Source organism: Meleagris gallopavo, chromosome 21 (assembly GCF_000146605.3).
Source record: "Meleagris gallopavo isolate NT-WF06-2002-E0010 breed Aviagen turkey brand Nicholas breeding stock chromosome 21, Turkey_5.1, whole genome shotgun sequence".
Lineage (NCBI taxonomy): Eukaryota > Metazoa > Chordata > Aves > Galliformes > Phasianidae > Meleagris > Meleagris gallopavo.
In genome coordinates, this window is record NC_015031.2 from 1,732,069 (window position 1) to 1,759,506 (window position 27,438).

The window sequence follows — 27,438 nt, forward strand, 5'->3', positions numbered from 1 at the left end:
ATCACGCTGCTGTTCAACTGATAGCTTTTCAAAAAGACTTTTTCATTCTACAGAGAGTACGTGGCGTGGGATCGCTGTATTCCTTGGCTGATATTCCTTAACTTCTCAGAGGTTGGTGTAACGTGAACTTCTGCACAGCAGATGAAGATTGAGCACTCGGGCTACTTCAGATTAGACCTGTAACATCATGCGTAGACAACTGATTATAAACAGCCTGGATTTCAGCGTTGTTCTTTTCGATTTCTGTTATCAGGCGGTGTCAGCTGCAGCCCTCGTTCCCCGTTAGCTGATCCTTCTGTGTGCTAAAAGCCGTGAGCTCCAAATAAGTCAAATTACTTCACAGGAATGTTTCCATCTTCTGGTTTATTTTCCTTTTCATTTCCTTTCCCTCCGGTCCTTAGATACTGTGAAAGACTTGGAATCCATGTGGCAGCACGTGCAAAATGTGTGGTTCTGGTGGTACACTCGTGTCAGTAAGGAGGTGAGCAGGGTATTTTTGTGATTAAGAGGTAATAAAAATCCATAACGCACAGGCTTTAGCTCAGGTTGTGCTTACTGGGACAAGTGTTTCACATCTTGAACTAGAACCTCTTGAGACCGACACAGCCCAGCATTGTCTGATTTATTTAATCACATTTACATGAAATCAGATATATTCATCGACAGAGAACATTGTGAGCAAATTGAATGAAAGCATTACTCAACAGAATTTCTTTCTTTGATAATAGGAAATATGCAGTGAGTTTCAGCTAGCAGAGCTGCTGCCTGTAGCTCAGTAGCAGACCATCCACGAAGGAAATGAGGGCCAGACAGCTCCTGCTATCTGTGGCTTCTGCTAATTCCCTGCTTGATAAATCCATGTCCGGAGCTCCAGTCATTGCGCCTGAGGGACGTTGCTCATTAGCCAGCAGCACTGGGAAGTTCCTAACCAGAGGCAGGAAGGAGTGACCTGCATTGCTGTTTGTTTAGGGAGATAAGTGATGGTCTCAATTCGGGCACATTTGGAGAATGAAAGGCTTCAGTGCTCTTGTGCAGATGGGGGGATGCTGAGCTGTCCTGCAGATTTCTGCACTCCTTGGCACTGCAGTAATGCTCCGTAGGGTAACTCCAGCCAGCAGCTACAACATTAGATGCACACCAGCTTCTTCTAGTTGAATAAAATCAGCATTAAAATAGTAAATAACAAGACATACCTTGGGGCAACGTATTGATTTCATTCTTTCAGTAATTTTTTGAGGGAAATGCAGATTGTTTATTAAAGTAGAACCGAGGGGCTGTGGGTTTAGGTAGTATTTGTGACTGTGCTGTCACAAAATGTGCACACGAGATGGCATGCAGTAACTAATCTGCAGAACTCTGTCAGTTCTTCCAGTTTGTGGTCAATTAAATTTATCCGTAATCTTTCTGTATGGCTGCCTGTTTGGAAATACGTTGATCGGTGACTTTTTGTGTGAATTAAAAAATATCTCATCCTTTTCAGAAGCATAAAGATGGTTTTCCTGTGGTCATAAAGGTCTGTGGAGTCCCCAGATTGCACATTATTGGTCTTTCCATCAGCTTGGCAAATGACAGAGATCTGTTGCCAGTCACAAAAGGAAGACAATGCAACAAACTTTCTCAATGTTGTGTGCTTCAGAGTTTCTGTTATAAAACAGTTTATCCTTTTTTTCCAGAGCTATCTACATTTGAGGGCTTTGTTTTGCACACTGTTACGAATACATCTGCTGCATGCATTAGTCATTTACAGTACTTAGATCTTGTAACTATTAAATTGTTAACATTTGGAGCCAGCTATAATTATCTTTTATTATTATTATTTTTAATGGGCATAGTGCTTTCTTTCCTCTCTAGCTTTCCTAAACATTTGAGGGATCTCTGAGGTATCTGTTACACTGCAGTCATGCTGTTTGATTTCTGTTCATCGTGCTTGTTTTCTTATCTTTCTAAAGTACTGCGACCACTAAGAACTTCGAGTCTGCATGAAGTGCTTTGTTCTCTTCAGTAAATCTGGGATAAATTAATATCCCAGAGCAAAATGTACCTTAAAGGTATGGCCATGGAGAAATCCCATCTTCCCTGACCTCTTTGCATTCAGTGCCTGGAGAGCTGCCATCACTGGGGACTCACACTGAGCAGAGCAGCTCTGTAAACCCAATGCAAATACTCACTGACATGAATACTTGTTGCTTTTGATACCAAAAGCTGTCTGAGAAGTGGACAGTACCAGTAGCTCACTGGCCATTCTGCTAATTTGTTATATTTTTTTATGCTGTAGTTAGTTCCAGTTAGGAATGTGGGTTGTTCTTTGACTTCTGCTTGAATTCTGCCTGAATGGGCTGCGAGCAACTCTCTGAAGAGTTGGTTTTTTTCTAATTCCTTTTTGGATTTTTCTTTATCTGAAACCATAAAAGCCAGAAGTGCTTGACTTCAGAACTAAGTGCCCTCCTTTTTCCAGTGTGCACTGGTTGATGGGAGAGGTGGAGGGACAGACAGATGGACGATGGCGCTGATGACTCCTTTGTTCACATCTGGGGGACTGCCCACAGACCAGCATTTCTTTGAGCTTTTAATTACAGCCCCGTGGGTTTGGGGAGTGGTGCAAGGCCCTCAGCTGCGGTGCTACTGAGCGAGCTCTGTGTTGATGGTCTACATCAGTGATTTTCAGTGTGTTCTGCAAATTCCTGGAATTCCTCTGCTTATTGCTAAGAGGTCACAAAAATAACTGTGAAAAGCAACCAGTCATTAAGTGCAAATGTGTTATGCTAACATTTCATCCTTCAGTGGAAAACTCAAGGTAATCAGAAGATTGAGAAGGCTGGAGGCAGTACTATAGATCCTCTGGTGTATAAGTTTTAGCTGGGATTCTTACAGAACCTCTCGTGATCCTCTGACCCCGCTGGATGATTCCATACAACAGCAGTGACTTTCTTCTCTTTTCCCAACTCATCAGCCTGTCACAGTTGTTGGTGTAGTTTCAAATACACGATTCCTTCACATTGAGTGTTTTGGACCAGCTTAACGCAGCAGAAGAGCATTGCAGCATGGGGCTGGTAACCAGTAATGGGTTCACCCTGTCTGAAAGGCAGTGGCCACTAAATATAGCACAGTGAGCTGTTTTGGATTATGTAACACCTCTATCCGCCTGTACTCTGATTAAATAATCTATTTTCTTGGCAAAGGAGTAGGACTTAATTTTCTGTTATTGATCAAAACCATATTTGAACTGTGATACCCATGACTTATTTGTCTTGCTGCCTGCTGGATTGATTTTGTCACTGCATTGGCCGCAGTGATGTGATGTTAGCACAGAGCCAAGCCAGGTGCATGCAGTGCTCACCCAGGTCACTGTGCAACAGGCGCTGTGTGTGCATAGTATGTAAGCCTTGCCCTTTCTCTTGCATCTTTATTACCATTTCTTTGGTAATCTATTTTCTGATATCTGTACTAACTAAACTTTAATAAATAACGTCTCTTTCCCCCACATTTTTTGTAGTTAGTTCCTGTTTGCTCATCTCTTCTGCCTGAAGTTGCCAGCGAGTCTGGCCCTATCTTCTCTGTTTGTTTAACAAACACTTCAGGAGCACAGTAAGGTTCCCTGAATTACTGATTTACTGCTTAATGCTATAAAAGGAGCTAAGCCTAGAGAAAACAGAGGAAGACTAGATACACTTTGTTTAGAAAGTTTAAAACTCTTACACATACAGTGCAGGAGCTTGCACAAAATATCCAGAGTTAAAAAGAAGGGGAAGCTGTGTAGCTGTGCCCTGGTACATGCACGTGCAACAGGGAAGCACCCAATTGGTCCCAGCTGACTGAGACAGACAGACTGCATCTTTGCAGCCACTGTGTCCCCGTAGCATCCTATCAGCATCCACCCTGATGTGCAGGTGCATCCCAGTTCACATCCAGCCCATGGGGCCAGCTAGGCAGCTTACAGACCGGCCAGCTCACCGGGTGAGGATCTCAGTGCTGTCAACTTAGTTGTGAGCCATGTACTGGTCTTGTGACTCCGAGACACATTAGCTAACAGAGTTAGTTATTAAAAAATAAGCAAATCCAAAAGAGAGATGCGCATTACCTTACCTCCTTTCTCTGCTGCAGCTGTTCACACAGTTAGGAAGGATGGTTTTTGTCCACTGGCTTTTGTCTGCGACATCAGTGTTGGTCTGGATATAGCAAAGTGGTTGAGGAACTACCATTAGCAACAGAAGACTATTTCCAGTTCAAACGTCACTTCTGTGGAAATACTAAACCTGTTACATAAAAGGTTGAAACAGAAAAATCAAACAGTTCTGTACCACAGCCTGCAATACTTGTCAGGCCCGGAGCTGTTTCACTTCTGCAGTCTTTTTTAAAGGGTAACAACTGTTGAAAGGGAAATAGAGAACGGGAAAAGTGCTTCTGCAAATAAAATTGTAAGAGGTTAAATTAGAAAATACTGCATTGCTGTCCTCCAAGGGCCCGCAGTAGTATCTAGTGGTGGTGTTTTTTACCAATAATTATTATAAGCAATTTCTTTGTCTGATAGATACCTAGTTTTGATTCTGTTTAGACAGGCACTCTGTCAGTCATATCAGTGAGCATCTCTTACCATACGATGCAACTGAAGGCTTAAGTTAGAAGAGGGCAGAGCAGCTTTTATGTATTCAGCAAAGATGTAAAAATAATACATGCCAGCTGCTCTGCTGGTCCCAGCGACTGGCGTGAAGCTGTGTTGCTTCGTTCCCACACAGCAGCTAATTGGGGCCAGCCTACCGTCAGCAGCTCCTGGGGAAGCGGAGGCTGAGGCTGCTTCTCAGGATGCCCCACTGGGGTGAGAGCAGGGCAGGGAAGCGAAGCAGGCAACGCTTTCATCCGGAGACTGGGAGCTTGTTCTGTGTCTCAGGTGATCGGTCTCCCTTAAGTACTAATGAGCTGTGCTTGTTGTGCTGATTTAGGCAGTACCTGCCTTTTCTCCTTGCTCCTGTTTGTTTTTTTTCTGTTCACTCTGTTTCCTTCCCCTTCACTTTTTCTTTCTGCCTGTTTTTCTGTGTTTTTTTGTTTTGTCTTGTAGCTTTGTCACTCAGGTCAGCAAGATTCATCCTACTGATAGCATTAAACTCAAACTGCAAAACGGTGGCACAACTGCAGGTTGACAGAAGCAGTGCTTCCTTTCAGAACAAAGCTAGAACAAATTGGGAAAACTCTATTTGTAATTGGATATGTTATTGTAAGGACAGCAATCATCCTGGTTGTTAATCTTCAGCGTAGCTCATGGGAAAGGTAAAGCCTGCTCGAAATGTACAGTATAACGCATCCCTCATTGTGGCTTATGCTATTTTCAGCCCATTTATTGGATAGAAGGACATCAGTTGCCTTTATCAGAGGCCATGTAATGCGGTTTTCTCCAATAGCCAGAAGGAAATACTTGTTTCAGTAGCTTGCAGAGAATAGGCACATCGCCTATATTCACTTCTACAGCCAAGAGCACTAAAGCATTCAAATACATCTCCCTCTTGAATGCTGTGTTGCTGCAGAGTCAACATTTAGCTTTTCTTGTGCACAAAGAGCATATCCTTAAAATAACTGAAGGAAAAAGGAAAAGGTGTATTTTCATACAAATTCTAAGAAGTATTATTGAAGTATTGTTATTGCACTTAACGTTAAAGCAATGCCCAGGTGCTATGGGAGCAGTTGACCAGGTAGGGAAGCAGGATATTAGCATATTTGGGTGCCTGTTAGTAAATGCTTGAAGGAATACAGAAGGAGCACGTTAAGCCTGACTGGATGTGTTTTATCTTGCTTCGTGCCAGCAGATCCTTTGAAAGGCCATAGGATGCTGTTGTAGTCTTCCCAGTGCCAGTTACCAAAGTCAGGTGTAATAGAATGGAGAGAACTGATTGAGACAGGTGTGGCTTTCTCTTCTTTCGTCCCTTGTATTTACCCTAACACTTGTTCAGGCCACTGGAAAATTACTGTGCTCCATAAGGTAGGAGCTGATGTTCTGTCACTGCCGCAGTGGTAAACAGTAATTTTGCATTGATATATGCCTGTGGAGTGACACATGTACATAAAACTGCCTCGCTGTACTGTTTTGTTTTCAAACTGATTTAAATCTGTTTCATTGAATTTAGGCTGAGTTAAAGAAAAGCTTTTTATAGATTCTTACAGTGATGGATGAAGATACAAAATAACCAAGTGGAGAAATTAATAGTTATCTGTATTTTCCAAATTACTGAGCTCCCCAGCTCTTTTTGCACTTAAGGGCAGGAGATGCTGAGTGCCTCTGAAGGAAGCTCCTGAAGATGAATTTGGTACGTTGCTATAGTAAAAACTGTGAACGTAGTCCAACTTTTGAGGCTATTTTTGTTTGGAAGCAAACAAACATACAGAAATATGTGATATTAGCATTCAGAGAGAATGAGAGAGGATTGTCCATTTTGTGATTTTAACTATTCAAAACCTAGTCATTTTTCAGATGTGCATGATGATTCTAGCCAAAATAAAATAAAAATAAAAATAATAATAAGTAAAAAAAAAAAAGCATCAGCAATGCAAAGTCCATGACCTTGCCCAGGCACCTACACACATTTCACATACTGTAACTCCAGTGACATTATTAAGTTAAAATACTTGTGTGTATATTTAGAGGATCTTTAATCAAAGCACAGACTATTCTTCCTGCTGATTCTTCAGGGTTTAAAATACATCATTCCCTTAAAAAGGAATGATACCTAGGATGCCTCCAATTAAGGTATCTAATTTTGGGCACATGGTCTGTTCTAACTCCATCAGTAAAAATAAGTAAATGTTGCAGGTGCTTTATTTCCAAAATCACGTAATGTCCGTTATTGTTAGTGTTAGGCATTTGAAGAAACAATGACAAAACAGCTTATGCAAGTTGTAGAGCAGCATAGGTAATCAGTTACTGCTCTTTAAGGAAGTTTTCATTTTGTATTCATTACATTCTTTTTTTTATTTTTTTCTCCAAGCAGAAGCAAAACTGGCAATTTCTGCCATGGTGCAGTGGGAGCAGAGCAGAACAGCCAGCCCTAGCACTGCAGGAGCACAGCTTTCAGCCCCGCTTCCCAAGGAAACAGAGCTTCCATGGCTTTGTGATCTGCTTTACTGCCAACCTGCTGGGTGCTCAGCGTGCAGTTGGTCAGCTAACCTCCTAAATTAACTTGTGATTGACTTCAATGGAAATTAACAGCATTAAAGATCCCCAGGACAGGGAGCTCTGGTGTCTCTGGTAGGAATTGGGAGCGGGTAGGAAAGACAGGCAAATCAGCTATGTGAGTGGAGGGCTGCACTTGGAGAGCAGCAGCTGCCTGTGCACTTGTTGGTTGAGCAGCCACGTCCATGTTGCTGGAAAGCATCCATAATCCGTACTGCCATTTGTGAGCAGGGAGGGGAGGAGATGATATTTAGGAGACAAGGGAGTGACCTAGAAATATTGTAGGAGGATGTAGCACTGGGGGGCAGCGACAAAGCACAGATGGGACAGCTGATACTCTTACAATAGATACTGTCCAAACAACATTATAGGAACAATCGATAGGAAGCAGTGCTTTATTTGTATTTAGGCTTACAGGAGAATGTGCTATTTTAGCCAGTGACTCAGCTCTGTGTAGGGCATCACCAGGAACAGCGTGCAGGATTTCAGGGTGCCAGGTAAAACTCTTGGCCTACTGAATCTCATTTTGCAATAGTACCGATTTGTTGCTTCCTATTGAGGATTTTGCTCATTGTAGGAATCCTGTAGATTCCAAATCATGAAAATGCATGAGAATGCATGCAGCTTCAGTTCAGAGGCCATTCCTTGCTCTCTTCCATCAGGCCAATGCAAATCACCTTTTTGGATCAAGCCAGTATTGACCAAGTCTTGTAAAATATTGCACTAATGATAGCTGGTCTGTTTAATTCTTTAACAAATTAACTGACATTGAAAGCTCTGTGAATAGACTGCAGAAATGGCCAAATCCTGGCAATAGGAATAGACGGCTGGTGAGCAGGAGCAGGCCTGGAGCTTTAGAAGTCCCACTGATTTGCTGGACACGTTCTGAAAGTTGGTGAAGTTCATGGCAGGTGGGAAGGTGTTCAGATTTCTGAGCCTAGGAGCAGATCGGATCGAGTTGCCATTAAGAAAGCAGCCACTTCCCAAAATGGCTTGCAAAGGATGGTTTCAATTAAAGTTTCTCCAGGTGTGGACCACAAACCCATCAGTGGAGTAAGTGGGCAAGAAAGGGGTCCTTTACACTGTCCAGCATGAGATGCACTTTCCTCCTGCTTCCATTGGGACCAAAAAGAAGTGAGGGGATGGAAAAGATGGAGAACAGTGAGGAACTGGCTTTGTTCATGAGGAGAGCAGATTTATCATAGAAGGACCTCTGCAGCTCATGTTTGAGTCTTTGGGAAATAATGATTTTCTTATCAAATCAAACTGCAGAGCGTGCCCAAAAGAACCAAAGTGAGTACAATACAAGGACCAGAACGTTTAATAACGATGCCATCTTCGCGTGATTAATAAGACTGCTGATTTCCCACATCTTATCAGCTGACTGTAACTCTGCTTTGTGTATTTGTTATCTCCATTTTGTGTGGTAGTGTGGGTAGATAAATAAAATACCACGGAGGCAACAGGAAACAAAACAAAAGTAATCAAACATGTTTATCACTAGAGCATTAAAATGGCTGCTCTGGCAGACACCAGATGAATTATGCAATACATAACTTAATTCTCTGGGCCACAGATGTTTCATTTTTCCTGCAAGAAGATGATTGAAACTTGAATGACAGTTTCAGGCAGTCTTTGATTGCTCTGTGGGTCACATGCTTGATATGACCTGCATTTGAGTTGCTTTCTACATGCTGTTGCTTTATAAAACATGTAAAATTGACATCATGTTGGCTGCTCAAGGCCAAGTCAGGAGTAATTCCATGCTTTTGATGTGCTTTGTGTGTGAGTGAAGCAGGGGGAAGGATGCTTGTGTTTAAATTCTGATGGGTTATTGAATCAACTGGAGTCAGGAGGGGGGAATTGCAGCAGGCTCTTCCAATTTGTGATAGGAGGCACTAGGAAATACAGAGTTTGTCATATCTGTGTCATCTTGTATTGTTAGAAAATCTTTAGAGCTGTAGTATTGCATCAGGCAGTGACTCCTGCTGCCCAGAGCACAGCGCAGTGCAGATTGGCAGTGATGGAGAGGGCAGATAGGAATGTTGGTTAGTCTAAATCAGCACCTCTGAGCACAGATGTGCCTCACGTTCTGAACCTGGAGATTGCATTCCTCACCTTGAGGACTTCATCCTGTAAATTTGATGGATTTGTACTGATTCTGGTGCAGCACATCAATCTCAGTGTATGTGCCTCTAGGTACTAATGCAGGCGGTATTCAGGTGTAAAAACGTCCAAAATTAAGCATCTGAAAGGTCTCGTTTTCTCCACAGCTTCTGAAGGCAGGTCCAAATGTTTGCACCAGAGCTGCACTGCTGAGCTGCCTCTCCTTGCCTAATGGCATTAGAACCTGCAAGAGGATGAGCCCTCATCTCCCACCTGAGGTCTGAGGCTTCTCCCACAGAAGCTGGAAACTGATTTTTAGATGAGACTGAGCAAGGCCATTTCTTTCTGCAGGTTTCAGTTGCAGACATAATCTCATGCTACAGCAGCCCTCTTTGAACTCCTCTACAAGGCAAAGGATTCTTACCAGCAATGTGCTGGGAGGGAACCCACAATAATCCGAACTGGGACACTCCTGATTCCTGCTTTTAACGTTACTCATAAGGCTCTGTGGGTAGAGCAAAAATACTTAATGAAGTAGGGCATGAGACTAGGAGGAAAAAAGGATAGATGGCATTTGTTTTCTGGTGTCCCTTTCTGTAACAGGCAGTGCGATGGCTGGGCACACAGCACAAAGAGGAGCTGTTGCTGTCGAGAAAACCAAAATGATCCTTGAATGAGGATGTTTAAATGGAGGAATGAGCCCTAGGGGAGTTCAACATTCGTGTTGGTTGTGGTACAAGATTTATAAATACATAAGAAAATATGATTGTCACTGAATTAAAAAGTGCACCATCTATTTATAGGTTGGGCTAGTCCTTAATGCAGCCAGCACGCCTTCGCTCTTCTTCATTCCAGCTGCTGATGTTAAGCATTCTTTGGTGTGCAGCGTGTGCTGAGGTCACGTGTGCTGTAAAACTATGGGACTCAGAGCCCTGAGATTCCAGGAGCTGACATTTTCCTGTTATATGTAACTTTTTTTTTCCTCTTTGTATTTTATTAGTTAGCGTCATTCATACCAGTTTCTCTCTGTAAAAATGATTAATCAAACACTGCTGATCTTTAAAAACTCTGCTCCCTATTGTATCACTGCAGTGATGCTGATTTCTGTTTACTTTTGGTTGCCCCAAAAGTGATGCCTCTTCTTTTATTATAACAAAGTGCTTACAGGTTTTGTTAGAAAACAATATATCTACAGACTCAAAGAGCTTTTATTCTACAGGGACTTATTTTATTTCCTTCTAGCAATCAAGAGTGTTTTGCATTGTCCAAATATTGTACGGTATCTTGAGCTTTAGAAACTTTTGTATAAACTTTTCTTTTATCTCTGTCAATATTTGATGATCGCTTGACATCTTTCAAGCACCTAAGACATGATTTATTTGGAGATTATACCTGCAGCTGATGCGAAGGCAACTCACAGCACTAACGTGGTATGTTTAATGAGAAGTGTTTGCATGAGATTTCATTTATTTCTCAGCTTCAATCTGTATGCAGTGCACTGCGTTGCTGCAAGGCTTCCAGTGAGGGGGGAAACGTGACTTAATTTCCAAAAAACTAAAAACCTGGAAAGTTAGGTTTGAGTGTCTCTCCCTTTTCCTGGGGGAAGAATTTGATTCAGTGTGGGATGACAGCCTGGAGGAGTCTGGACAATGTCCTCTGGACAGTTAACTGTTCCCCAGATGAATCCTGATGACGTTCTGTGTAATCGCCAGAGCACCTGAAACCACCATTTCTTTGATCTCTCAATTTAAAGCCTTCAGTGTTTCACTGCTAAGCAGAGAGAGGATTTTTTTCTTCAATAGAGTTCCTAGGAAAGGAAACACCCAATTCATTACTAAAGTTGGTGGATTTATGAATCCCTGAACAGAGAAATTCTTTTACGAGAGGCCCGGATTTATATGACTTTGGAAAAAGGATTATCTGATCTGAAGATCCTTAGAGGGTTGCTGTGAAAGAAAATATTAACCTATAGCTCTTGCAATTTGAAAAGTAGATTTGAGAACTCAGTACTAAACAGTGTGTGAGTTCTTGCCTTTGGACATGCTGCACAGTTAGCCAAAATAAAACGTTCCTTCTTCATTTGTACAGCCTTTGTGTCTTCCACTTCTGGAGGTGCTGTTAGCAATAAATGTGGATTTATCTAATGTGGGTGTTTATTGCGTTAGAATCATTATGAATTATAAAAAATGCCTGAATTGCATGTGCAGCAATGCTCATAAAATGTGAGGTGTATAGAACTGGCAGTGGGTTTGTATTGCCTCCCATCAGAGATGTTGTAAGGTGTTCAGTGTCTTCTGTTCCTTGCAAGTTGGACCTGGAAATGGAGGAATCCGGCCCAGCGTGCTCCATTAGTGCGCACCAAAGAGCAGGAGTTAGGTGGGGAAACCTACCAGCAGAATCTTGAGTTTGGGTAGGAAACCAAAAGCAAACTCAAAACGAAAAGAAAAGTGAGTGTTCCAATGCAGGAATTGTGCCCTGAGTGAATGCTGTCATTGTTGGACTGCAGGCAATTCTGGCGTTGTTCAGTGATTCAAAATTACCTCTTCGACCCTGGAATATTTCCTCGTAGAAATTGCACTGAAACTTAAAAAAAAAAAAATACAGCACACTGCAGTTTCCTTCTGACCTTCCCAAAAACTTCCCAGTTGCTCTTGCACTGGCACAGTGCTAGGGTACAGTGCCTCTGATTTGAAGAGGGTGAGATGTTTCTGCCAAATGCTAGTAATTCTGCTGAATTCTGCTCCATGGTGATCACAGGTACATACCAGGTGTAGGATTTTTCTTTCTTTTTTAATTAAACATTAATGCATATTAGTTGGGAATGTATGCTTTTAGTTTGAAATGGACTGCATAAACGTTACAGTAATTGAAGGCTTTAAGAAAGCCTCTGGCTCCGTGTACAGTTTGCTCTGACCAGGAAACTTCCACGTTTTTTAAGAGAACAAATCTGTGGGAAACGATGTTGTTTGTTTTTTGCCAAACCAAAACATGAATCTGCCCCGCTAGTGAAGTTTCTTGGCCACGCCATTGACTGCAATTTCAAAAGTGTCATTTGTGTTTTTCAGTTCTTCCATCTATAAAGAATCCAACAGCAGTTTCCTTCAAGGTTCAGTAGGTTCGAATGTTCGGGGGCTGCAGCCACAAGGTTTGGCAAAGCACTCACTTGTCATGTTAATAAAAAAGGAATTGTTTCTGCCTCTTTAAGCTAGTATCTAAATGAAGGAGTCGGATCAACTGGATTTTAATCATAAAGTCTGCATTCTTCTTGCTTGCAAGCGAATAGCTTCATGGTGTTTTAGGGTTTTCATCTGATTTATTTAGAGGAAGAAACTGAGCTGCATCCATTTTACCAGCACTTGAATTTTCTTGCTTGTTATGCTGTTCAAACCTAATCAGTTAGCTTGAGCTTAGAAAGAAAATTGAACCTTTCTGCATTTTTTGCTTCCCATAAGAATTGAGTGGTGTTGTTTTTTAAACTCCTTAAGTTGTGTTTTTTCTGGGTGGGTTGGGTGATCTTGTTTTTTGTTTTTTAAATGATGTGTTAGTTTTGAGGGCTCTTTCATAAATGGTAAAAGTTTATACCTTGTGAAATCCATATCTTTTAATGCATTTTACTTTTCACTTGAAACACAGCTGCAAGAGAGGAAATAGTAGGTATTGCAATTTGTGGTCGTGCCATTTCAATAGTTGGGATTCTTTTTATTTCTTCTGTTTGTTCCGTAGCTCCACATGCTTGAACTGAAAATTTGCTTTGCTAAATTCTTTAGGCTAAAAGTGCCAAAACATAGAACAAACTATAACACAGACTGAGCACGCACGGTTATTTTTGCTGTAACAAAGAGATTATAAAGAATTCGATCAAATTAATGATTATACTATCTTGGAATGAGAAAACTCAGGACAGAAAACAGCTTTTACCCACTCTTTTTATTATCTGTTTCAATATTAAGCAAGTATCAACCTTGACAAACCCTGGTTAAAGCTGGCATTTATCCTGACCACTGTGATGTGGAAATCTGCTCTAAAAAGACCATAAATACCAGTTTATTTCACTAATAGGTCCTCTTGCTGCTAATCACCCTCATTCTCTGTATTCACACAGAGGAACTTTGTTTTCTGTTGTTCTCCTCGCCTGTAGCTCTTGGGGTTCTGGGGTGTGTGTAGGCCCTTACAAGAGGCCAAGTCCCCTTTGCTTCAGGAGTTAATAAGGTTAAAAGTAAAACCGTACAATTTGTGACTCTTCAAAGTGAGTTCAGTTCTCTTGGGATGGCTTTGGTCAGAAATGCTAAACCCAGCCACTGTTCTCTGCAAGGTTCCCATCAGATTTGCAGTGAAAACTTGCAGGACAGGATGCCATCAGCGCTGGTTCATGGTCTTTCAGCTAGTAAAAAAAAAAATTCCACTGAAATCAGAAGGTCTGAAAGTGAGCAAATCTAGTGGATGGTGAATACATCAAAACTGACCTGTGTGGGCCCAATTCATTGAGCCAGAGTGGGATTTCCTTGTGCCTCGCAGGTTTGAGTTCAACACGGTGCTTTGTAAACAATAAATCAATGGAAGTTGTTTCTGTGAGTGCATAAAAGGGGTGAGAACTGTAATTTATTTTATAATAAATACTATTGCTGAGCAAACAGCAAATGTAGCTGTTAGAGACTTTTCTCAAATAAGTGATTTTAGACTGCTGAGTGCCAGCTACCAATGTGGGAGTTGAGCTTTTAAAATGAAAAGACTGAATTCCTTTTGAAAGCTCTTCTGAATGCTGTTGACACTTGTGCATGTAAAGAATACGGAGTAATTTAATTCATTACTTTGCTTGAAGATAACATTTACGGTTGCAGCATTAACCTTGGTAGGTGTGCAGGCTGCTAGGATGGAGATTCCCAGCTGGGAATTCTTGAGGATGGAACGCAGTCCTTGTAGAGGTGTGTGGGGAAGGCTGGGTAGGTGCATGTGGGGGTAAAAGGGCTTCAGGACCAGCCTTGTGTGTGGCTGCAAGGACAAAGGGACACTTTTGCCCTTAGCTACAGTTTGACACCCCACCAGATTCGGTCAGAATTATCTGTGCATGCTGAAGGGCAGAAATGTCACTTTTATTGCATGCTGTATCCTGTTGGGTTTTTTTGCTTTTTTTTTTTGTTTTGTTTTGATTTGTTTTTGGTAATTGACTGCGTGTACCAGTGCAGTAATAGAGCTCTTAAATCCTGATCCCAGCCGAAACAGCATACAGAGGCTGGCATGCTACTTGTGTCTGCTGTAAAGACCCCGCTGTAAAGGCACACCTTAAGGCAGTGCTGTGCCTCTGCTTCTCCAGGATTTGGGGCTCGGTTTTCCTTGTTCTGAGGGCTCCTTGTTCCTATTTGCAGCTGTACGCATTAGACTTTCTTCATGTTGCTAGAATGTGTATCAATCCAGAATGTTCTTGGCTTTCACAACCCTTGGCTTCCTGCACTCGCTGCTGTGACCTCTACAGGTGGCTGAGGGTCCTGTGGTGGGCCCAGATGCCCTCACACACTTCTTTTCTGCACCAGAGCCTTTTTCTTTCCTTTGCAGCCAACCCTCTCTCTCAGCTGGACTGAAGAATGGCCTTTCTTCTGCAAAAGCAGGGCACTTTTCTTCTCCTGGCCTGGGGTTTTTGTGCCCCACTCTTAGGCTCTAGAGCCTTTCAGACATTTGGCTGATACTTGATACCGGCGTTCCTTTATCTGGAGGGAAAGGAGGGATTTTATGGCTCTTTGGGCCTGGAAAGAAGTGAGCAGAACTGCATCCTCTGGAGCTGCAGCCCCGTGTTGCAGTGGGATGCTCAGGCGCTGCTCCGGGAGGCGTGTGACACAATCCAGACATCATTTACTGGCTCCATATAACCTGAGGCATTCACACATAAATTCAACCTGAATACATAAGCTTATATAGAGAAGATCCTTAAACTATCCCAGCTAAAAATATTTGTAAAATGCTGGGAAACTTTTTGCTGTGCATTCGGATGCTCTCTTCCCTGTTACGAATGTGTGCTGAGGTCACTTGCATGTCTGTGCAGACATCTGAGATGTGATTTCCATGTGTGGGTTAACAGGATGGAGGAATTCTTTGGGCCTGGAGCCTAAACAAAAAATACTGCTTCACAGCTAGGCTAAAGAGATGAAAGATGTTATTGTAGGTTTACCTGAACATGTCTGGGTCTCCTGGTTAGACCCTGAATGCTCTGAGTTCTTATTTGCCCAGAAAGCGGTTGTTCGACTCATTAAATAATATCTATTAATTCAGAACATCTTGTGCATGGTTTCTTTCCAATGTAAGGACACCTAGTTTCTTCTGCATGAGAAAATACACATTAATCTATTTTCCATTATTGTCCAAAAGGTTTTTCAGAGGGCTATTCGTGTTGCCCCAGCCTCAAGACTGTGATGAAAAAATAATTTTCTATTTGTTTATTTTTTTTATTACGTATCATAATCTTCTACTGCGTTTCCCAAATGTTGCTGAAGAGTAAGTCAGTGTTCAATGTCAGTTGAGTTAGTACTCCTGTGTACTTCAGTAAGCATCTCTTCCAGAAAATACCTGCATAGAAAAATAGGTTTTCATTGAGATACTACCAAAAAAAAAAAAAAAAAAAACAACCAAATCCCAACTTTCTTCGCATCAGTAGAAGAGGGGAATTCCAGTATTTCACAGCTTTTACTGATAATGATCTGCTACAGATTAAAAACAAAAAACAGACATTGTGGTGTTGGCAGATTGCAAAAGGACTTGCTGTTAAAGCTACTGCTCATAGGAGAAGAGAATAGTGTTTATGCATCCATATGGCCCGGAGATGAGACAGGCAAAGTGTCTAGGAGAAGTACTGTGTCTTCATATGTTGATGCAGAGCATTCTTTTAGTAGTGCAGGCCTCCTGCTAGTATTTTAAAGTGGAGTTTATGATGGAAGTATTTGCCCATGATTTAGCGTGGTGATAGAATTTATTGCCAAATTATTGTATCCATTTGTGTGAGCCAATCTTAGAAATGCTGGAGTTTTTAAGGGGTAGCTGGCACTTAACGCTCATGTGCATGATGGATCCATTTTTCCTTAACAGTATAGCTTTCAACCCTTTGAGTTTCCCATCCAAATTTGTAAAGTGCATTAAGAGCCGAAGTCTGAATTTAGTTTCTTAAATTTCTCCCAAAAAACTCTCTTCTCCATACTTGAAATTTCTGACTCTATTTGACTTTTTCTGGCAGAAGAGCCAGACAGAAGAGTAACACACTGTGCATGTAGAGTCTCCACATATGCAGGTAGTTGACTGAAGAATCTTTGGCTTCTTCAAAATAATCATTTTTGAAGCACTCTTACATCTAAGAGAGGTGACACAGCTACTCTGCAGAAGGTTTGGGAATAAGATGTAATAAATATGCTCAGATATCAGTATGGCGCTTCGTTGGAAAACTGGAACAGACAAGATTTGGAGATTCACAAACCACAGAGCTAAAATCCAACAGGATTTTACCAGCCAAAAGCTTAGCTGCTCAGTCTTTACTGTGCCCTTTAAAAAAATTAAAATTGGTATTGTTTGTATGAATGTCACAGTTGTACAATGCATGAACTCATATTGCAAGTATTCTTCACGTGATAACAGAACCTCTGCTCTCTTGTTCTCCCAGGGCTGATGAAATCGAGATGATCATGACAGACCTTGAAAGAGCAAATCAGGTAGGATATAAAATTAGTTTCTCACATTCTAAGTATGACTTTGATTTTTTTTCGTTCCCCTTTAGAATTTCATGACAGTTCTTTTATATGCAATTAACAGTCATAACTGCACAGTAAGAAAGTACTTAAATTTAGAGGGGAATTCAGATCTTTGGGAATACTCTCAATTCCATACACGGAGCGACTATGTAAGGTGATGAGGAAGATGCGTATGGACATGCAGATTCCCAGGTGGTATATGAAACAGGTAATGGTTTCATAGAGAGAAACGTCAGCCAGGCATTTCTTTGTCAGTGAGCTTCATTAATCCATCTGTCAGGTAAGATCAGAGACTGCAGATCATAAGTTGCTCAGGTCATGGTTTTATAATCCAATTTAAACGTACGCAAGAGCAGCTTGCATTCAGTTGCACAGAAGGGGGGATGCACAGTCGTGGGTTAGGAGGAGGATTGTCCCCTTTCAAATAAATAAACCAGTCATGAATCTCAGCCTCAGTCCTTTTATTCCAAACCACAGTCTGCATGATGTCTTGTTATATGGGACTGGATAATCACAGCAAGTGTATTGTTTTTTATATTAGTTCTATATACATTGGAAAGATGTTAATAAAGTAGAAGGCAGATTTGTAAGTTGTTGGTTTGCTTATATAGTCAGTGAAGGAAAATTGGGTTTTGCACAGTGGGTTTTTAGTTCTGTCAAAGAACTTTTGTAGACAACATTAAATATTTATGAAAGTGCTAGTAATTATTTGAAAATCCATAGACTTTCTAGAAATGATGTAGGTTGTAAAAGATGTTTTGGTAGAATTATTTTGTAATTCTTGCAAAGGCAGTATGTCTTTCAAAGTTGTAGTAGTGATTTACCCAGTAGGTTTTTTCTTCAAGTAGAAAAGTTGTAATTAAAGAACAGGTATTTCTTATTTCCTTCTTGCCACACAAAAATGGAAGATACCCATTTACGTAAAAATGCTGGCAGTATTTTCCTATCTTACTGGAACAAACTTGCAGTGTTTTTTTCTGAAGTTCTTGGATTTTTTTTATAAGTCACAATTTATAACCTCTTATGTGCATGATCCTTATTGTGGTTATAATTAAGCAAACTCTGGGTCTGTACATAAACATGAGTGTGCAGTTCCATGAGGTGCTGTAATGCCAGCAGAGGTGATTCAGTCTCTTCTTTCCTCTTTTTCCCCCCACCTCTTCTTCCCAGTCAAGGCAGCCATGGTCTTCCCCCCCCCCCCCACGAATCACCCTTTGCAGTTGGAAATGTTTCATCAAAAACACTGAGCTCCCTTACTGCAGAAGAGCAGGAATTTGGGGTGAGGGGGCCAAGTTTGTTTTGTTTCTGTGAGTTTGGGAGTTGGTGCAGCTCAGCAAAGCACTGGACAAGGGGAGACAGGAGGAGATTGTGACCTCAGGGCATGGAGGGAAGGGGAAGTGTTGATTACCAGACCATCCCTGTAGTAATTGTGCAATGCTTTATCTTTGTAAAACACTTCTACAAATGATAACATTACAAATGAGTAATCTTTGTAGCAGCCTCACTTTACAGTTGGAAAAAAGCTGGAAGAAATTAAATCAAGTGCACAGACCAAAAAGTGAGTTTGCATCAGGCTGAAGTGTTACAATTGCAGAAACAAGTACTTAACATAATTATCTATTTAATAGTTAAATTAACATTTCCTTTTAATGTTTTAGTAAGTACTTATTCCCCATTATTATGGCTACCTTTAAAGAGTAATGCTCAGCATGACTCCTACTTTGAGGCTAAATAGATTGCCTTGCTGATTTTGATGCAGTGTTTTGCTGTTCTGGAATTAACACTGACCCAAACTGAGCTGGGATTCAGAGGAGAAATTTACAGAACTGCAAAATGCTTGCGTCAAAAATGAGAAATATTTTTGCTGTAAATTTTTAAAAGTCAGGTACTTCTTCAGGTTTCCGTGTTCTGTGTGATGGAAGCCAAGGGATCAGAGTGAGTGTAATTCCCACCCTCTTGTTCTGTTGGATAGAGCATGGCTGCTGCATGAACCACTCTCCTCCATCTTTAGACTCTATTACCTCTCTTCTCCCACTGTTTTTTCTTCATTTGGATCCTTAAATTGTTTCATGCGGGAGTTTTATTGGCTTGTTTGTGTGTTATCACAGCACTCTCATCCCCAGAAGAAATTACTAGATCATAGACATAATTACCTTTAAACACTTTGCAGTATTCTGCTTAGAAAGAGAAAGAGGTAGTGACCGAGTGACCACAAAATTCAGTTTCTCTTCATTAACTCCAGGCATAAATGGAGCTTTGTCTCCAGCTGTACCTCTAATCAAAGAGGAACAGCTCTAAATCCCTGGCCTGAAGGAGCAAGCTGCCTGCTGGGGCTGAGGAGCACGGGGTGGCTGCCCTGATGCTGCAGGTAGCGATGTGGTGGCAGCACAGCTGCTCAGATGACAGCCTTCCATCAGCTTCTAATCCAGGCACTCAGTGTGGGTAATCCAAGATCTTGAGTGATGTTTTGCAGCTGAGATAGTCTCGCTCAGGCTGGCAAAGCTCAGAGAGGGTAACTGAAGTATTGCAACTTGCCCTGTTTTGGACAGACAGGTCCTGGCAGGAGTGTGGGTGTCACTGATGGTCTGCTTTAACCTCCTGAGAGATGTAAATCAGTACAAAAAAGGACAAGATTAGTGCATAAAAATGGCTGATTCTGCTGTATCTCCCTTCAGAGCAGTGATGACATAGCTCCGTAACTGGGAGGTGTAGAAGGGCTGTAGGAGCTGAAGGTTTGCAGCCAGCAGCCCCCTCGTGTTGAGCAGTAGGATGCTGCTGCACCATCTGCACAGCAGCAGCAGAGCTGTGGGCAGCAGCAGCTGGGTGTGCGTGAGCTCCCTTTCTCTCCCAGTCCCTGAGGTTGTACAACTTGGGCCCATAAGAGATTGAAGTCAGAATATAACGAAATGCAATAGGCATTGCTTATTTCCACATTACAAACCAGCCAGCTCGGTGGTGAAAATAACCTGAGAGTTCACCCTCACATTTCCATGAAGATTTAATAATCCCGTAGTTTGAGGAAGGGACTCGTTTTATTAAGATTTCATTTTGCACAATAAATCACTGCATATTTTCTGATATGCTTCGAAGTATAATAATAAATAATTAAAGCAAAACTACCCTTACTTGTCAAAATAAATGATTTATCATAGTTTGGGATATAGCATCTTTGAATTTTTTATTGTTTGATTCCCAGAATATTACCATTTCCAATCAGTGAAGTTAATGAAGCTCCAGTGTACTTTTCTGCGTGTACAACAGTTACATGAATGTATATTTTATGTAAATATTTATGGTTAGTCCTGTTCTGTACCTTTTCAAGTTTACACCTTTCTCGTAAGTGTTTATGGCAGTAAGTCACAAATATTTGGGATGACGAATTTATTCAAATGAGTTATCCTTCTGTTTCTGTATTTTATCTGGCAACCCGAAGTCATCCAGTTGTGCATGGGAAGCGCTGAGGCTTCTGTTCAGAACCATCCCTTGTGTGTTGCAAAACCAGAAACACGTTGGAGTGTTTCATTTAAGAAGAAGAGGGAGGAGAAGGCTCGATGTAAGCTTTTAGTATTGAGTCTAGGTTTGTCGTTTCATGGCATCGATGTGTCCACATCTGCTGACTTTGTACACTCCCTTCTCATTGTTAAGAAAAGAAAGGAAGTGCTTTTTCACTTCTGAAAGATAAAGAGAAGGACTTCAGCTAGGGTTGGTTGACACTAGATGATTATATTTTAATCTTTAGGAGGAAATAGACTGGAAAGGTCTCTGATAAAGGTATCCATAGACTTTGAGAGTAATAATAGAAAGAGTACATAGGATTTTTTTTTTCCTGCAGACTGTATTGCAAAAGCTATAGAAAAATAATTAAATCTGTTTTTTTCTTCTGTGTCTATGCCATGTTATCCCTTTGGAAAAAGCAAAGCATTTCCATTGGTTTTCTTCCCATCTTTGCAGTGCTGAATGTATTCCCAGATTTCTTCGGCTTATTTTTCTGAGGGAAAGAAAATAAAATATAGAAACTTCTGATATCAATAAAACAACAGCTCCTTCTCAAATACATAGCCATTTATGAAAGAATCTGGACTAGGTCAGTACTGTGTATCCCAAAGAAGTGCACTGTTACATTTTCTATAGATCTATAAAGCAAGGGCTAATAAGTTCTAACACTTTTTGTGTCAAATTACCTCTGAAATAAATAAAGCAGTGTGTGCTGTTGAAGTACAAACAAAGCCTCACTTGGTCATCATAGCAGGAAAGCTCTTTTCAGGTACTTTCTTTTTCTATGTCATTGGTTACGTTACCTTCCTATCTCTAGCACATCACATTGGAAAATGGTTTGAAAAGATATTCCCACTAAGTGAGATTGCTATAAAATATGTATGTTTTCAAGCAGCAGATGGAATAATTTCTCCTCTTTCACTTAGCAACACAAATGCAACAGGATATAAGTGTAAGTGCTGCACAGGGGAGGGCTGCTCTGAACCACCAGTGGTAGCAAACCCAGTGACAAGCCAGTCCTCCTTGTTGGGTTTCCATGAAGATGGCTGTTCATCTTGACACGCTTCCTTCATCTGCACCAGTGCTAGCACACGTCCTGCCAGAGGATCAGAGCTTTTTGTTTCTGACTGCCTTTGCTGTGAGCTGGAGCCCGTGCTGCGCCATGGCTCCCCTGGCCTTGGGAAGCGATGCCATTTTATAGCCGATGAGGTCATGCACTTAACACTGTGATTTAATTTCACCGTCTGTAAAATGGGAACAATAACATTTACTTTATAAAGTGCATAGAGATCCTTGCATGGAAAAGGGCTGTATAAAGGCAAAATACGGTTAATATTATTTTCATACAAACACAGGAGTTTCCTGTAAATGCTTGGCTTTCAGTTGGGAATACATTTATCTGGCAGCCTTTCAAGGTGGAAAGAAAAGCACAATAGCCTGGAGACAAGAACGAAGACAACCCAACCTCTTCTGTTTGTTGGGTATTTTTTCTTTTTCATGTAATTCTCCTTTGCTAGGAAAAAAAATAGGTGCCAGAGTCCTGGAGAGTCTTTCATGTCACCGATTTTCTGATAACCTTACTCTTGTTTTGTGAAAGCTGGTGGGGTGTATTAAAGGTCTCAAAATAAATTTGTTTATCACAAAACTTAGGCAGAACTGAAATCACCTTGAAGCAGTGTGCTTTATGTGATCCTGCGCTGCCAGAAACACGGCTTGAAAGTAAGACAGCGTGAGCTGGAAGTGCTTACACCAGGTTCGATGGTTGCTGCCGTAAGCAGGCTCCTTAACTTCAGCAGATTTACTTGTGATAATGGACATTCCTGGCCCATAGAAGGATTTTTCCATGTATAGCCCTGGATTTAGCATGTAAAAAGAAAGACCAGGTTGGCTCATGGGATTTTAAGGGGAAGGTGATAATTCTTGCTTGTATCTCATTTCCCCATTCACACCACTGCTCCTTGATCAAATTAACGTTTTACTGTGAGTAGAAGAGCACTCAGTTCTTGTTATTTGTTATCTTGTCAAGAAACTATGAGAATAATGTGTACTGGATATATTGTGTAGGCTTTTAGTTGTTTGCAAGTGGAAAGCACACATCAATGTTCTGTTGTGACCTGCTGGCTTCCTGTGAGGAGTACAAAACTTACCTACTGTATGGAGAACGAACATATTTGGATCTATTATGGTACCAAAGAGGGAACTCTGCGCTTGAAAACGAGTGGTATAGGAGTTAAGAGGCATTGTTTGGCCGCTGTATCCAGAAAAAATGGCTTTTTTTTAGGAAGTGCTGAATTTGAATGGTCTTTGCCAAGGCCATTGGTGTGACAGTCATGGGCACCGAAGCTCTTCGATGTCATGGATTGGATGTGACAGCCCAAGAGTTTTAGCATTTTGCTACAGAATAGCTATTTCTCAGCTAAAACAGGGTATTTTCACACAAAGAGAAGTTCTGTGAACTTTCCAGTGGTTCCAAGTTGTGCAAGATTGCTGTTTTATCCATTTTCCATACTGGGCGTCTGTCTCTGGCTGCATACTTTTAAATTCAGGAAAAATTGTCCAACCATTTCTAAGAACAAGATTAGGGAAAAGAAAAATAATCCCGATTTTCCCACATGTTAGGAGTTGCTCTTGCTCTTTTGGTGAGGAGCCTGCTGTGCCCAGATTTAAGGGAAGGAGCTTGGCACTCAGTGAGGGAGGCTTTGCCTTTTTCTCAGGGTTATATCATTGCTTCAAGTAGCAAAGTAGGAAAGAAAAAAGAAAGAAAAACCACCAACCCCAACTTTGGCCAGCCTATAAGTGTCTGAGATGAGCTGAGTTCACACAAACCCAACAGGATCTGGTTTGAATTTGTGGGCTTTGATGTCCGTGTCTGTCCCAAGCGCGCTGCTGTCTAACTGCGCGGCCGGCTGAACATTAACCAGCCTGGCTGTGCTGCTGGGTGCGGGGAGCGGTGCCACTTTGACGTGGGCACTGGGAGGGGAGGCGGAAACTGGAAATGTTGGGGTGGGAGCTGGAGGTGGAGAAGAGGCTGTGGGGAGGAGGGAAGGAGCAGAACGGCGCTGCTTTGGGGAAGGCTGGAGAAGAACCAACGAGGGAAAGCAGGAGGTCATCAGGGTAAGGCAAATTCTGGATGTTTGTATCTATTTGTTGGGTGTCTGAGGTAAGAGCTTGCTTTCACCAGCTTGGAGCTAACGGCACCATTAGATTCACATAAGATGGAAATGCCACAGTGACTTCAAAAGAGGACAGAATAGCAAGCAGAAGAGCAGGGTGAGGATTGCAGAGCCCCGTTGTGCTCGGCAGGCGGACGGCAGAGAGAAGGGGTGGGAATGGAGGAGCCAGCGCTGGCATGGCCGTGCCAAGCACCGGTGGGAGGCGTGTTGGGGTCTGGGCAGTGGGTGGCTCAACACAGGGCTTTGCATGTGTGTTCATGAATGCTTCCGAAGCCCTTCAGTCCCATAGCAGGGAGGAGAAGGGTGAAGCCTGAGAGGAAGCGATTAATTCCATCTTCGGAGTGGAGTAGGATTAGTTAGCAGTGACTAAGCCACAGAGGTCACATGCTGAACAGGACCAAAACAAAATACTCATTCGCTGAGCAGTATTCATGCTGAAGGTTGTATTAAGTAGGAGGGCTCGCTGGAGCACAGAAGTAGCACGTTAGTGGGGAGTTACTGTGTGCACAGCCCTGAGCTCGGGGGAGGCTGAGCACAGCAGTGCTGAGCTGGGCTTTCAGAACTTCTAAGTGCTCCATTTTGAAACCGTAATGTTCTTTTAACAGGTTTTTGTGTGTAATTTATAATTCATATTGCAATAGCACCCAAAAGTGCTTTTGAGGCACTGAACACATCTATAATTCTGGCTCTAAAGAACTTACATTCTGGGAGAAAAAAGGGAAAAATGGACCCATGTTTCCCGAACAGAATGGCCCAAAGTTTCTGTTGATGTATTTTTAACAATGCATAGTATGAAATGTTGTCTAATATTATTCACAGGATTTCAACAGGTGTTCTGGGTTGGCTGGGGAGGCTCTGCAGAAATGGCAGCTGACAGCTTACTGCACATGCAGATGTAACATCTATTAGAAATATCCTCTGTGGTTCACTTGCATGCAGGCTGAATAGATTCTCAAGACAATGCTGTTATGAATGGAAACCATCAGCAGAATTGCTTTAGGCTGCAAAACCCATTACTTATACAGCACTAGATGCAAGGTCCATGGTGTAGTACCTTGTCTTCCTATGCTGTGGCTGCTTAGCAGTTATTCAGTCAATATATTCACCTCCACATCTAATGAAATGCAAGAAAATAATTAATCTCAATCCTTATTGTTAAGCTCAGTTTTTCATCCTAATACCATCCAGCTGCACAAACAACAGAAACTTTCTCTTTTTGGATCTTTGTTGTTAACGCTGCAACCATTTTATTCATGCACACAATAGGTTGCATACCGTGCTCTGATTAATAGAACCCTGTTACATTACTTTTTACAATTGCATTTTAATTACAGCTGTAGAACCTATGCAAAATCATTTAATGTAATGTTGTGAGCAAATAGCACAGATGATGTAGTTAGTATTTGATTGCAGTTAGTTTACTGATTGATTAAACATGCAGCAGTCTGCTTTGACTTGTGACTCCAAGACCATGCACACACACGTGGGCATATAGGATCTTATGATGTTTAAATGACACATTTTAGATGAAGGACGTGGCTGAGTGGCATGGTGGTGATGGGTTGATGGTTGAACTTGATGATCTTAGAGGTCTTTTCCATCCTTAGTGATTCTATGATGCTGTGATTTAAGTTTTCAAAAGGAGGAGCTGAAAAAGAGAGGAGTGTAGCACACAGAAATATGGCAGCTAGAAAATGGAGACATGGATTTGTTATTCCACAAAGGGAGGGACCCATCAGCGTAAAGGACAGAAGCTAGTCAAGAAAAGTTTTGGCTTTGACTGGAGGCAGTTTGTGGTTTTGAAAAGGTTGGTTGTGTCTTGGAAATGGAGATAGCTGAGTGCAGTGTGATTTGCAAGGTGAAAAGCAGTGATTATTCGAGGAGGAAAGCACTGTGTTTGGAAAAGCAAGAAGGAAGGAACTTGCCAGAAGGAGCATACAGTGTAAAAACAACCAGGTGTTGTTCCACTTTTCTTAAGAGAAGCTGATATGCACTTATGGCAAAGAGTTTGCTGCTATTTATTGCCTGATGTTACTGATCCATCTGTCTCTCCCCAGTTCTTGTACAGAGGGGCTTTGCTCATAGCTCTGCCTTTCTCCTTTCTATTATTATTCAATATCTATATGGCAATTTTGTCTGGTAGCCAAGTCCCAGGCTTATCAGATACTGCGTAAATCCTCAGCAGTTGTAACTGATCTGTGCAAAATTGTCAGTGTAGGGTTAAATATTGTTGAATAAATCGACCTGCTGAAAGAACAGAATCAAACTATTCATGTTTGGGGAAATAATTACTGAGGAAAGACAGCCCACAACATTGTATGTGTGTTAGAGAGAATGGTCAGAATATCTTTTAATTCAGCATTTACCCGTGAGAATTGTTCCCATGAGGAACCTTGCAATAAAATCTGCTTGGTCTATGAGAATAGAAAGAAATTGAATAAAAAGACTCCATTTCCACTTGTATTTATTCAGTCTGGGAAATTCAGTGGGCCGCAGCATTAGTATCAGCAGGGGATTCCTTGCTCCTAGCGTTAAATTACTGTCATAATCGCTCAATTATTTCTTCCTTGTACTGTTTAAAATAAAAATCCATCACATTCTATGTTTTTTTCTAACATTTATTAGGTTGAGTGTTTAGGAAAATCAATTATATTCAGTCAGGCATGAATTGATGAATGTTCTTGTAATAATTGTCAGTTGTTAAACTGAATGTACTTTCTCTTTTCACCCCTTTTCATTTCCTTCAGAGGGCAGAGGTGGCTCAGAGAGAGGCAGAGACCTTAAGGGAGCAGCTCTCGTCAGCTAACAAATCTCTCCAACTCGCTACACAGATCCAGAAGGCACCTGATGTGGTGAGAGAAAATATTTACTGACTCTTACAGGTTTCTGACATTCCTGCCGTACAGCTCTTTCAATTTATGCTCACAGCTATAAAAATATCTGTTCAGAATAATATTTTAACTGAAATGGAATTGTGTTCCTTTGAGATTGCAGGTTTGTTAGACTTCTAAGGGGGTTGGTAGCTGCAAAAGACCTCGAGATGGACAGAAATGGCTGTGGTCTGTGCTGGCCAGCACGGTGATCCACTGCTGCCAGTGCAGGCAGATAGCAACAACTCCTAGAAATCATTTCACGTTCATACCAGCTTCAACTGTGGAAAAGTAAAGCAGCAGTACGATGTAACAGAGTGCTGTTAATGCTCTGCATGCCTCAAGGGGCTTTAATTGAGGGGCTGTAACCAATTTCACCCGAAGGGCACCAACGGGTCCAGTTGGGTGAACGCAAAGGCACGATTAAGTGAAATTGGGTCTAATTCTAAGCAAATTTAACAAACAAATCTTGCTCCTTATATCACCCTTTTCTTGGAAACCCATGATATCAGAAAAACATTGCATTTAAATACATTGCATACGGTTGCATTTAAATACATTCGCAGAAAATGAGTAACAAATTATAAGTCCTCCAGATCTCTTTGGTCGCCTATTAACACGACCCAACATTTTCTTAAAGAAGTCAAAAGACAGAGAAGCAGACTGCAGAATAAAAAATAAAAAGCCTGAATCTCTCTTGTAACTCTGAATTACCTGCTTCTTCCTATCTTATGTCCTAGTCTTATCATTATTTTAACATTAGGTCTTTCTTGTATTTAATAGTACTTCTGCACTTCATTTATATTTAATATGACAACTACTGCAGGATGAAAATGATCATTATCTATCTTATTTCAGACTCTATATTCTAGTCTCAATAGGCACAAGCAGCAGATGATTATACAACTTGTGAT

General features: G+C 41.4%; 1 protein-coding gene across 1 annotated transcript in view; it reads left to right on the forward strand.

Annotated features, from left to right (window-relative positions):
• CUX1 (cut like homeobox 1) overlaps window positions 1-27,438 on the forward strand; it is a 101,040-nt gene that overhangs the window by 19,879 nt on the left and 53,723 nt on the right. The window contains 2 exon segments of the mRNA XM_031556484.1: window positions 16,899-16,947; window positions 26,402-26,506. Coding sequence (XP_031412344.1) covers window positions 16,899-16,947; window positions 26,402-26,506 — 154 coding nt within the window.